The sequence below is a fragment of the Glycine soja genome, chromosome 18 (assembly GCF_004193775.1).
Source record: "Glycine soja cultivar W05 chromosome 18, ASM419377v2, whole genome shotgun sequence".
NCBI classification, from domain to species: domain Eukaryota; kingdom Viridiplantae; phylum Streptophyta; class Magnoliopsida; order Fabales; family Fabaceae; genus Glycine; species Glycine soja.
The window spans coordinates 7,625,797-7,639,325 of NC_041019.1; the positions used below are offsets into that span (position 1 = coordinate 7,625,797).

General features: G+C 33.9%; 2 protein-coding genes across 2 annotated transcripts; both read left to right on the top strand.

The window, feature by feature from the left end:
• The first annotated feature begins 421 nt into the window (after positions 1 to 421).
• Positions 422 to 904, top strand: LOC114396323 (tabersonine 16-hydroxylase 2-like). The gene has a single exon (XM_028358230.1). It carries the CDS (start codon positions 422 to 424, stop codon positions 902 to 904), a length of 483 nt encoding a protein of 160 aa, XP_028214031.1.
• A 9,824-nt stretch (positions 905 to 10,728) lies between these two features.
• On the top strand, positions 10,729 to 13,273 carry LOC114396320 (cytochrome P450 71D9-like). Its single transcript, XM_028358227.1, has 2 exons — positions 10,729 to 11,730; positions 12,520 to 13,273. The coding sequence occupies exons 1-2, from the start codon at positions 10,849 to 10,851 to the stop codon at positions 13,132 to 13,134; spliced, it is 1,497 nt and encodes a 498-aa protein (XP_028214028.1). The 5' UTR covers positions 10,729 to 10,848; the 3' UTR covers positions 13,135 to 13,273.
• Positions 13,274 to 13,529: the final 256 nt, after the last annotated feature.

Consider the following 13,529-nt stretch of genomic DNA (forward strand, 5'->3'; position numbering starts at 1 on the left):
TTTATGTAGGATCACGAAACAAAAGAAGTTGATGAGATACCGTCTCCTAGCTTTTTTTGTTTGGTGGTTTTTAAAATACTTGTTTTGAAAACAATTTTCAAAATATAATAGATTTTGGATGCGAAATTGATTGCTGAATAACATGAAATTATTATAAAAACAATTTTTAAAACCATAAAGTGAGAAGGAGATCATACATGTTCTAAATGTTTAACACTTGCCCCTTTATATCTTATTTTCCACTTATGAGCTCTTTGTAGTTAAGTATTTGCCATATAATTGCAACAGCAACAGCATCATGCAGGTTGTCTTTTAACTATCTGTTGGACATCCTTACACTATCTTATCTTATTAGTAAATTACTTTTCAGGACATTTTTGGTGCTGGAGGTGAGACATCAGCAACAACCATAGATTGGGCAATGGCTGAAATGATGAAGAATCCAAAAGTAATGAAGAAAGCAGAAGCTGAGGTGAGAGAGGTCTTCAATATGAAAGTCAGGGTTGATGAGAATTGCATCAATGAAATCAAATATTTGAAACTAGTTGTTAAAGAGACCCTGAGATTACTCCCTCCAATTCCTCTTTTGCTTCCAAGAGAATGTGGTCAAACATGTGAGATACATGGTTATCTCATACCAGCCAAAAGCAAGGTCATAGTCAATGCTTGGGCAATTGGAAGAGATCCAAACTATTGGACTGAACCAGAGAGGATTTATCCGGAGAGATTCATTGATAGCACTATTGACTACAAACAGAGTAATTTTGAGTACATTCCTTTTGGTGTTGGAAGAAGGATATGCCCAGGAAGCACATTTGCTTCAAGAATTATTGAACTGGCCCTTGCAAAGTTGTTGTATCACTTTGATTGGAAGTTTCCAAATGGAATGATAAGTGAAGAATAGGACATGAGTGAAGAGTTTGGAGTCGCAGTTAGAAGAAAAGATGATTTGTTCATGGTTCCTTTTCCTGTCACATGAACTTCAATATGAGAAACTAAAACCTATGGTGATGCTTATAATGTTTACTGCAGAATAAAGATCTACTGCCATCAGTTGAAATAAGACTTTTTTCGGCTATGTTTGGTTGTAACAGAAAATGAAATTCTGTAACTAATAATGCATCGTAAAAGGAACTTTTTATCCTCAATGTTAATTAACTTTGATTCCACATCATTTGCTCACATTTTCTCAAGAAGGATTAGAAACTCTAATCTTGTACATGAATATAAGGAGAGTGAGGGATATATTTTACTTGGTGTCATAAACAAAACAGAGAATATAGTGTAGTAATTGAGAGAGTGGACAAAGTGAGTGTCTCATTTTCTAACTAGTGAACTCTAATTTATATATATAGTGGATCGATCAAGTGAGATTGATTGAAAACAAGGAAAATAGAAAACAATATGTGATATATACTCCGTTTATAGAGCTTATTAGTAACTATCAACTAAAATTAATTAATCAAGTTAACTAACCGATTAACTATACTCTTAACTAACTAATAACCTCTAACACCTGCGAGTTAGAAGGTGCATATTGGTACTTCAAACTTGGGATGACAAATATTAAATATTAAATGAAATACAATCAAATCATATGTAAGAGAGACAATGGAGAAGCAGTAATCGGAAAAATACAAATCCCAAATACGACAGTAATCAACAGGACTAACATAGGCAACATAACCACTATGCAAATTTTTAGTCACAAAGGTAGAAGCTAACTCCATACATAAATATTTTGCAGAAACCATCATAATCAATTGAGAAAGAGAAGCTTAACCGCCATGTAAGGCAGAAACAACCAATGCTTAACCATCAATAACATAAGCCAAATATGAGAAGCAACCATTTATGTCAAAAGCAAAACAAAGCAATATGAACGATTAACCACTAATGGTAGAAGCAAAAAATAGTGAAATAAGCTTAATCAAATCATGTTCAATAACAGAAAAGAAACTAGAATTATTGTTGCAATAAGCAAAAGCAATAATGGTTCAACAAAAGCAATTCCAATTGCAAACACTGACCCAAAAAATTGTGGAAGGTAGTAAGCAACATTTGTGGAACGAAAGCATCACGTTATGCAAATGCTCAACAAGTTGAAAAGGCAAATTCAGTGGGTATCCAAATGAGAAAGATTCAATTTTGGAGAAATAGGAAAGGAAAACAGATGCAGAAAATTGATGAAGGCGTGGATGTTTCCTCTTTGAAATAGAAAAAGGAAGATCTAGCATTTTTTGAACACTATTTCTGATGAGAATCCTAAAACTGGCCAAATACAGGCTAAAGGCCCAAGTGGAGAAGGACGAAGGCCCAAGTGGAGAAGGATAAAGCCCCCGAGTGGAGAAGGATGAATGTCCAAGTGGAGAAGGATGAAGGCCCAGAGACAGAAACACTATCAAGACTATTAATTGTTGTTGAAGGCCAAAACTAATTTAAAGACCCAAGTTAAATATGTTTTTAGTTATAATTTTTATTTATTGTAATTTTGGCCCAAATTGTTTAGAAGGCCCATGTCTATCTTTATCTTTTTGTTTAGATACACTATAAGTATTGGTTTTTGTTTTCAATAAGAAACTTTTGGCATTTTCATAAAATTTGGTGAGAGCTTCTCTCTGGGTTCCTTGTTGAACCATTCTCAGACTTATCAAGGTAATCCTTGTGACGTCTACCCTGACTTATCTTCCTTCACCGGAAGTGGCGTCTATCCTGACTTATCTTCCTTCACCGGAAGTGGCGTCATCCAAATCTCTGTAACATGTATCAAGCGATCCGCTCCTAGTCAGGTTCACAGCATCTGGTATCAGAGCTTCGGCTCTTGATACAGGTTCTATCCTATCCTATCCTATTTTTTTTCTTTATAATTTGCCCAGGTTCATGTTTTGTCTTTGTTCTGTTATTTGTTTTCTTGTTTGCGTCTTGTTGCGTTCTTGTTTGTGTCTTTGTTTCATTCTTATTCTTGTTCTTGTTTCTTGTGTCTTTCAGACTTTGTGTAAAAAAAAAAAATCTGTTTGAGTTCTGTTTCAAGTAAAATAAAAAATTTGCAGAAATATTTAGAAAAAGAAAGAGAAGAAAAGAAGAAAAAAAATGGGTGCTTGATCTTTGAACACGAAATTGAGGCAGTTAGAGGCTTTTTTTGGATAGAAAATCGTGTACCAAATCCCCTTAACTAGATTCTCCTCTGAATTCTGAGCGTTTTGATATATAGTAGGCCTCAAATGGACAACCGTAGCAAAAGTTATGAGCATTTGAAGTTTACTTGTCATATCTGTTATCTTTTATCTTATCTGTTATCCTATCTATTATCTTATTTGTTATCATATCTGTTATCCAAATTAAATCTAATTTGTTATCCAAATCTGATATGTTATCCAAATCAAATCAAATCAAAATTTGTTATCCAAATCAAATCAAGTCTAATCTGTTATCCAAATCAAATCCAATCTGCTATCCAAATCAAGTCTAATCTGTTATCCAAATCAAATCTAAATCCAAATCAAGTCTAATCTGTTAACCAAAATCAAATCTGATTTGTTATCCAAATTAAATCTGCTACACAGTCTGTGATAATTAAACTGTCTTTCCTGTTATATACCTTGTGTGTCTAATTTGATTCATCCAAGAACTTAAGAGGGAGTGAGTGGTAAAAGGCAAGAGTGAAAACATCACACAAAAGCCTATATTGAGAGTATCAAACACGAGTGAACTACCATCAAAGAGAGAAACACGTGAGTAGAGTGTGGTGAGGTCCTGAATTTTTTTTTTTAATTTACTGCAAAATTCTTTGTTCCTTAATCATGGCAAGAGCTGGTGACAATGGTGGTGTATATCATTAACTGGACGGATCTCAACGCTTATTTCTGGATGCGATGACTACACAAATGCAACGTTTGTTGAACCGTAACAAAGAAGAGTTCTACAGACGAATAGCCAAATCTTCCTTGTTTACTCTTAAACCTCTGTCCCCTAGAGAAGTGTGTGATGACCAAATCAGAAGGAGAGAAAAGAGAGAACAAGAGAAAGAAAATAGTGAGGCACCACAAAGGAATATGAAAAAGAAGAGTGATACACCCGAGGAAAAGAGTGATACACATAAGAGAGAGTGATACACATGAGAGAAAATTTAATTATTTTGCAGAGGCGAGTGAAGTGAGGAAAGTGTTACCTGCTCATGAACCACTCAATCTACAGTACTGCAAAGACAATAAAATTTCTACTGATAATTCTAATGAGTTTACTATTTCTATTTCTCCTAGTGTTCAATCCTTATTGCAGGAATTTAAAAATGTCTTTCCTAAGGAGATTCCTCATGGATTGCCACCTTCAAGAGGCATAGAACATCAAGTTGATCTCCTCCCCGGAGCTTCATTACCTAACAGGCCAACTTACAAAAGCAATCCCCAAGAGACTCAACATAAAAATGCACATGCCAAAGTTGAGTATGTGAAAAGATTGTATGACCAAGTGAATGTGCAAATTACAAAGAAGAATGAAAGCTATATCAAGCAAGCCAACAAGAAAAGGAAGGAAGTGGTACTTGAACCCGGTGATGATCTTGGACATTTGAGGGCAAATGTTTTCCAAGAAGGAGGGAATGATGAGAATCCTGAAACTGACCAAATACAGGCTAAAGGCCCAAGAGGAGAAGGACGAAGGGCCCAAGTGGAGAAGGATAAAGCCCCCGAGTGGAGAAGGATGAAGGTCCAAGTGGAGAAGGATGAAGGCCCAGAGGCAAAGACATTATCAAGACTATTAATTGTTGCTGAAGATCCAAACTAATTTAAAGGCCCAAGTTAAATATGTTTTTAGTTATAATTTTTATTTATTGTAATTTTGGCCCAAACTGTTTAGAAGACCTATGTCTATCTTTATCTTTTTGTTCAGATACACTATAAGTATTGGTTTTTATTTTCAATAAAGGAAAAACTTTTGGGCATTTGATAAAATTTGGTGAGAGTTTCTCTCTGGGTTCCTTGTTGAACCAATTATCAGACTTATCAAGGTAATCCTTGTGGCGTCTACCCGGACTTATCTTCCTTCACCAAAAGTAGCATCTACCCTGACTTATCTACCTTCACCGAAAGTGGCGTCTATCCAGACTTATCTTCCTTCATTGGAAGTGACATCATCCAAATCTCCGTAGCCTGTATGAAACGATCCGCTCCTAGTCAGGTTCACATCAATTTCCAATTCGTGCATATACTCCACTGCAAAGACCAATTCCACACCATCAAACTTGATGGTATCATCGGAGAATCTAAAGATGTATTTTATCCTATATTTTATTGCAAACGTATTTTTGAAAGACTTGTATTGATTGTCTAAAAATGCAGCTAAAGAGGTAGTTAATGATAAGTCTTTCTATTATAAGCCATATCAACACTTAACATAATGATAAGGGATAAAAATAACTACCAAGATTTAAAAGTAACACATAATTCCATAATGACTATAATTAGATAGAACTGTATTTGCAGAGACTTGAAACATATTTTGTAAATAAACTGTGTTGTTTTGAAGTTTTTGTAATTGTGAAACCCGTTTTCAAATATCATGTTAAGGAGCACTTGTACATTATTTTGTGAGTCAAAGGATTTTCCCCCCTAGTTCGTAGTCTAATAAGGCATCAACTGCAATTTCTCCGTGTAATATCTGCACTCACACTTACGAGTGATTGCATGCTTGATGTGTGACACTCTCTACCCGACATACATATAAATAAATAAAACATATAAAAATACAGATAAACAAATTCACGTGGGTAAAAGGTTTACATTCACTTCATTATTACCAAATAAAACTTATTAAAAGTATATTTGGCTCAGAACAAAGTCGTCAAAGTTTACAAAAGAAATTTTGTTAAATTAGTGAGGTAAAATAAAATAACATCATGTAATTAAAATAAAACTCATCCCCAATGCCACATCTTATCAGAGTATTGTGTTCCAATGTTCTCTAGCATGAGGTTCTTTAAAGTCATTCACCTAGTCATCTGCTCCCACGAACATAAGGTTTGAGATCATCACAAGATCCAAACACAAATAACACACAAGGAGTGAGTTATCACATTTCTAAAAAAATACAAATAAACAAAGACATGATCAAAATAAATTATAGAAGTATTTCTAACATAGTTCAACTTAATACAATCCACGTCACTTCATCACTTTATCATTTAAAATTCATTTTTCAATCATCAATCACATTACACATGAATCACACACTCGGGTCAAGACGTAATAACACTCATCAATTTCATAATAACAATTAGCAGATGTTATACAACAATTATATTAAGATTCAAGTCTATATGCAATGTGGTACCATGTCAGTGAAAAACCACATTGGAGCGCTTAGGAGTACATAACAAGACACATCACACAATGAATATGTCAAGTCACTCTCACTAAGTAAAATCATAAGGTGACCAATCAGGGTCACTCTGTTTTGCGAGAATGCTCCAACCATATGAAATCAACATAGGCTTAAAAGAGAACTCAAATCGAGTGTCTTTACCCTCAAGGCTTAGATTCTGAAGAATCTGTTAGGGTCTCACCTTCCTGATTCAGGTCCAACCCCTAAAATAATTTTTTGCATGCAGACACTGCTCATGAATTATACAATACCCATGACCTCACACTCGTGTTTCAAATACGTTTAACACATTGCGCTATAATTTAACACTTTAGGTTCCTAACTAGGAATCCTACACTTTTCCTTTAACACTGCGCATAAACAATTTTCTCAAGGTAAACACCAGTCAGGTTATTGTATAATTCACAACTCACAACACAAGTATTATCACATCAAGTGTTAACCACACACTTATTCACAACCAAATCTCATGTCCACAATTAAACATCTCATAATGTCACAATCAATCATCACATGTTTTCGTGTATCTCACAAATTAACACACGTTCAAGTTTGCACTTATACTCAATCTCAATAACAATAACAATATTATGATATCAATGCAACATGTTATCTCACAATTCATCACATATTTGATTTATCACTTACACACAATTTTAATCACAATTTCATGATCCCAATACAACAATCTCGCAATTATAATCATACATGAAGAATTACAATACAATAAACATCCCAAAATAAACCCCAATTTGATCCCCTAAGGATCCCTACATATGTTCATTCTAACCTTAATTGTGATAAACTCATCCCTTACCTCTAAGCGGACTCACGTGTGAAGTCTGACAGTGATAGTGGCATCTCTAGCAGTTTCCTAAGATTTCTCAAGCTTTTCCCCTATTTTCTCTGTTAGGGTTTCCAAGCGTTAGAGAGAATGAAAATGGATTGTAGCCTCCATTTTACTGTCAACATGCGAGACTAATTCATCTCTAAAAAAGAATTATTTCACATGTCCCAACAGTGAGAATGTGCAAAAGTGGGTTCCAAATGTGGTGTCCAAATTTCATGACGATACAACGATTGATATTTCTTATACATATGCAATAATATATATAAAAATAGAAGACAATTACTGTAACACTCCAGTTTTCGGTATATATATATATTAAGTATGTATTTTGAGTTTTTATAATTAAGTAAATATTTTGGGATGAAATATTGGGTTGAAATTGAGTTTTAATGATTAGTCATGTGGACCAAAAATTAATAAAGTTTTTAGAAATTAAATAACTGAGAGAAATGAGTTTTTGTTAATTAAAATAAGGGTTTCATAGTATTATAAAATAAATAGAGTAAAATGATATTTTAGAAAATAAAATGATGTTTTAATTGGTTATTTATTTAATAAAAAGGTAAAATAAAGCTTCTTTTTATAAAATAATAAAATAAAGAAAATTAAGATAAATAATAGACTCACAATATCCAAGCTATAAATAGAGATATATTATGTCAGTTTTTATAATTACGGTATGTCTCTATGCTTATTTCCTCCCAAGTTCGTTCTCTCTTCTTCCTCTCCCAAAACCATTTTTATTCCCTACGTACACCCAAATCTGTCCTAGTAAAATATGATCTCGGACTCATTAACCATTGGATCATCCTGAAATTTGAACACTGCCTCTGGAACTCATTTCATCACATTTCCACCTTTAGGATTTGCAAAATAATGTTTGTAGAGAGAGAAATTCTCATCGCACAAAAATAGTGAAATTGAGGCTTCAATCCCTTCTCTTTCTCTCTAACGCTTGGAAACCCTAGCAGAGCAACCAAAGGAAAAGCTTAAAGAATCTTAAGGAACCACTAGAGACACCACTATCACTACCAGACTACACACGTGAGCCCTCTTAAAGGTAAGAGATGAGTTTATCGAAATTGGGGTTGGAATGAACATGTATAGGGATCCTTAGAGGATCAAATTGAGATTTATTTTGAGATGTTTACTGTATTGTAATTTTGCATTTATGATTATAATCACAAGACTGTTATGTTTGATGGACCAATTGATGCCCCAATGCGAATTGGCTAATAAAAATGATTGCTCTTGGTGTTTTTGTGTTTTTGAACCTATGATTTTGATTCCTTTGATTATGATATGATTATGTAAAATTGTTTGAGGGGTTTTACACCCCATGTTGTGAGAAACATTTTTGTATAATTCGTTTTGTGTTTTGGACAATATTTATTAGATTAGCGTAAGAATTAAATTGTTGGAAATGTTTTTTGTCATGTTTTGGTCTCATAAGCTTATTATGTGTTGATGATTATAACACATATATATGTATATGAATTGTTAAAATAAATTAAAAATTAATAGTTCAAATAATAAATTAAATTGAAGGAAATTAATATATTAAGATTCAACGATAAAACTTTTAATGCATTTTTAGTTTAATAATTTATTAATTATTTTTAATTGAAAATAATATAGTTTGATTTAATATATACATGTTTTGTGCTATGTAAATATTAATATTGTGTGATGTGTATATGATTCATGAGGTGTGATAACATGTTGCGTAAGGATTATAACATTGTGATTGAGATTTGGTGTATGTGATAAATTGAGTATGTGTTAAATTGTGAGATCACACGTGTATTGAGATGTTGTGTGCATTGAGTTGTGAGCTATGAATCGTACAATCACACGATTGTAAGGCCCTTTAAGGGCGATGATTTAATGCGCTACGAGTATTGTGATGGGATCCACTGTGGAAATCCGACGAGTTTAATCATTTTGAGACGCGATGAGTTAAAATTATTTTGAGAACAATTGATGAGTCGTGTGTTTTATACAATTCATAGGTAAAGTCTGTGTGTTAAAATGTTTTCTGGGTTGGACTTGAATTAGGAGGGAGAGACCCTAACGGACTCTTCGGAATCTAAGCCTTAGGGATAAATACACCCAGTTTGAGTGCTCCTTTAAGTCTGTGTTGATCCCACATGGTCGGAGCGTGATCCTGACTGGTCTCCCTATGATTTTACGTAGTGAGAGTGATCTGACTTACTAGTGTGTGGTCTGTCTTGTCATGTACTCCTGGGCACCCGACGAGGTTTTTCATGGATATGATACCATAATGCATATAGGATTGAATCTTAGTATATTTTTTTTGCATAACGCTTGTGTGTTGATCAATATTGATTGCTTGAGTACGTGAATGATCTAAAAATGTGTGAGACGTGTAGTGTTGAGTTGTGATGTTACGCGATAAGTGGTGGAATGATGTGAGCTGTGTTTAAGTAAATTGTATTTCATTTATATGATATGTATATCTATGTTATTTTGTTTCTCTGTATTAGTTAGGAATGTGATAACTCACTCTCTGTGTGTTGTTTGTGTTTGGATCTTGTGATGATCTTAAACTTTGTGTTTGTGGGAGCAGATTGTTAGGTGGATGACTATGGAGAACCTCATGCTAGAGAACGTTGGAACACAATGTTTTGTTAGGATGTGACATTGAGACATGAGTTTCTATATTAATTGCATGAAGTTCTGGACATGTATTTTTTATCATTTTGTTTCACATGCTGAATCTTTAGTTCATTCTTTGGAGTTTTGGACAACCTTGTTTTGAGTCGGAGAAATTTTCATACCCTTAATTGAGTGATTAATGAATAGTGTAACAAAAGCTTTTTTTTTTTTTTTATCCTGAATGTTAATTAACTTTGATGACACATCATTTGCTTACATTTTCTTAAGGAGGATCAGAAAGACTCTAAATCTGATACTCTTGTATTTATAATTTTTAGGGTATTTTACAGTTAATTTATATTATTTTTAAATTAGTCTCAACAATGTAAATAGTTAGTTCGTAAACCTTTGTAGTGAAGTCTATTATAAATTTATAACATGATTAATGTGATATATCACCTAAGAGTCTACCATTACTGATTTACTGCTAAGAGGGATATTGGTGTAATGTGTATCAGTCAATCAAGGGAGTTTTCAGTAGCTAATAGTATAAGGGGTACTGAGTGTAATTGAGCCTAAATTCAGTGAATTTCAGAGTAATTTGTCTAATTATTTATTGTGAAATCCAAGTTTAATTTAAAAAATGAGTAGTATTGCTCTAAAATTTTAATAATTATCACAAGTTCTGCAATTTTCTATGCAGTATGATTTTGCTTTGGAGTTTTTAAAACTAAATGTTTGTCACTTGATGTACTACCTCAACCACTATTTTGTATATAGAAATATATATCTTTGTTTCTAGTTTTTGGCTATGCTAACATCCTCGTCCATTTTGAATCAGTGTTGCTTTCATCAAATACATCATCAAAATGCATAATATATTGTTATCAGGAGATTACTAATGCCCAATAATTGACGATGAAGGTTCAACAATCTATAAGAGTAGCAAACACAGTTTTATCAGTAAAACTGAAGGCCTTGATCTAAGTTCTGTTTCCACCATGGATCTTCAAACCCTCTACTTCACATCCATTTTATCCATTTTCATTTTTATGTTTTTGGGGCACAAAATAATTACAAAGAAACCTGCCTCAACTCCAAATTTACCACCAGGGCCTTGGAAGATACCTATCATAGGGAACATACACAACGTTGTTGGCTCACTTCCCCATCATCGGCTAAGAGATTTATCAGCAAAATATGGACCCTTGATGCATCTGAAGCTTGGAGAGGTTTCCACCATTGTGGTTTCATCCCCAGAGTATGCTAAAGAGGTGTTAAGCACCCATGATCTTATCTTTTCATCAAGACCTCCAATACTAGCTTCAAAGATAATGTCTTATGATTCTATGGGTATGTCTTTTGCACCTTATGGTGATTACTGGAGACGGCTAAGAAAGATTTGTGCATCGGAGCTATTAAGCTCAAAACGAGTCCAATCTTTCCAACCAATCCGAGGGGAAGAGCTCACCAACTTCATCAAAAGGATTGCTTCAAAAGAAGGGTCACCCATCAATCTCACCAAAGAAGTGCTTTTAACAGTATCTACAATTGTTTCAAGGACAGCCCTTGGCAACAAGTGTAGGGACCATAAAAAATTCATATCAGCTGTAAGGGAAGCCACAGAGGCTGCTGGAGGTTTTGACTTGGGAGATTTGTACCCTTCTGCTGAATGGCTTCAACACATCTCAGGGCTGAAGCCTAAGCTTGAGAAGTATCATCAACAAGCCGACCGGATAATGCAAAACATCGTCAATGAACATAGAGAGGCTAAGTCAAGTGCCACACACGGCCAGGGTGAAGAAGTGGCGGATGATCTTGTAGACGTGCTCATGAAGGAGGAGTTTGGCTTAAGCGACAATAGTATCAAGGCTGTGATTTTGGTAAGACTGTAAGAGTGTTGACATCTTCCATCAGTGGTATTTGCTTAGTAGAAAGTGATGAACTATTCTCATCTTCCCTATGGTAAACCAATAGCTTGTTGTTTCCTTACTTTTATTAACTTGCTGTTGAGTGCTGATTACTTCTGGAATGTTAGTTAACTTCTACACGATATTTAGAAATTTTATCAACACAAACATATAAATTATTAAGAAGCAAAACTATGTTGCTACTTAGACACTAGCAATTCCAAATAATAATAGATCAACCTGTTTGGATAAACTTATTTGTAAGTACTTATAAGATCTCTTGTAGACTAAAATTAACTTTGTTTCGTATTAGTTTTTGGAACAGCTTATTTTAACTTACGCATAAACTAATTTTAATTTATTGGAGAAGTTGATTTTAGTTTGTCTTCTCATTTTGTTTTCATATAAATCCTTATAAAGAAATTTATCCGAACAGGACCACGTACACAATGCATCAATTTACACTTGGAATAGAACACGCAAAGCTGAAATATATTTTCAACTTCCAAAGCACCAAGTTTTGTACAATGATCTTGCTGTATGCTAGGTTTACACCTCTAATTTACAATAAGTCCTATGCTATCCACTTGTATTGGACTAATTCATTACACTTATTGGTGGATCTGCTATTATATGGGTTTGATTTTATTATCTTGCATGTTCTTCCATGGAAAATTAAGTTGCAATGGATATTGGTATTCCTTCAAATTTTTCCTATACATAAAATTCATATGACAACATCTTGATGTCATGATTTTGAAGGATATGTTTGGAGGTGGAACTCAGACATCATCTACTACCATAACATGGGCAATGGCAGAGATGATAAAAAATCCAAGAGTAATGAAAAAGGTACATGCTGAGGTAAGAGAGGTATTTGGTGGTAAAGTAGGACACCCCGATGAAAGTGACATGGAGAATCTAAAATATTTGAAATCTGTTGTGAAAGAGACATTGAGACTGCACCCTCCTGGTCCCCTTTTGCTTCCAAGACAGTGTGGACAAGCTTGTGAGATCAATGGTTATTACATACCTATCAAAAGCAAGGTCATAATCAATGCATGGGCAATTGGAAGAGATCCAAATCATTGGAGTGAAGCTGAGAGATTTTATCCTGAGAGGTTCATTGGAAGTTCTGTTGACTACCAAGGCAATAGTTTTGAGTACATACCATTTGGTGCTGGAAGAAGAATATGCCCTGGCCTCACATTTGGGTTGACCAATGTTGAGTTTCCACTTGCATTGCTAATGTATTATTTTGATTGGAAACTTCCCAATGAAATGAAGAATGAAGATTTGGACATGACTGAGGCTTTTGGAGTATCAGCTCGTAGAAAAGATGATTTGTGCCTCATTCCTATCACTTTCCATCTTTAGCCTACACAAGCTCTACAATAATTAGTAAAAGTAAAAGAGCTGAGAATAAAGAAAACTTTATATCTATTGTATTGATGTTTTGATCGATCAGCCTTTTTTTACTGAGTTAAAATAAAGAAAAGTGTGTATTTGGATATCATGACGGGTTGACAGATTGGTTAGGAGGGGAAAAAATTATTTGATCCAACTATTTTAATTTTCTTCTTTAATCATCTAATTAAGTTTGATTTTAAAATTAAATTCAATGCAACTCAATTTATTTCGGTTTAGATTATAAAAATTTATTAGATTGGTTGTTGATTTTTAAGGAAGTCTAATATAAATATTAAAATAACTCATGAAATACACAACTTGTTTTTTTAAAAATACACAAGTTAATCCACCATCACCCCATT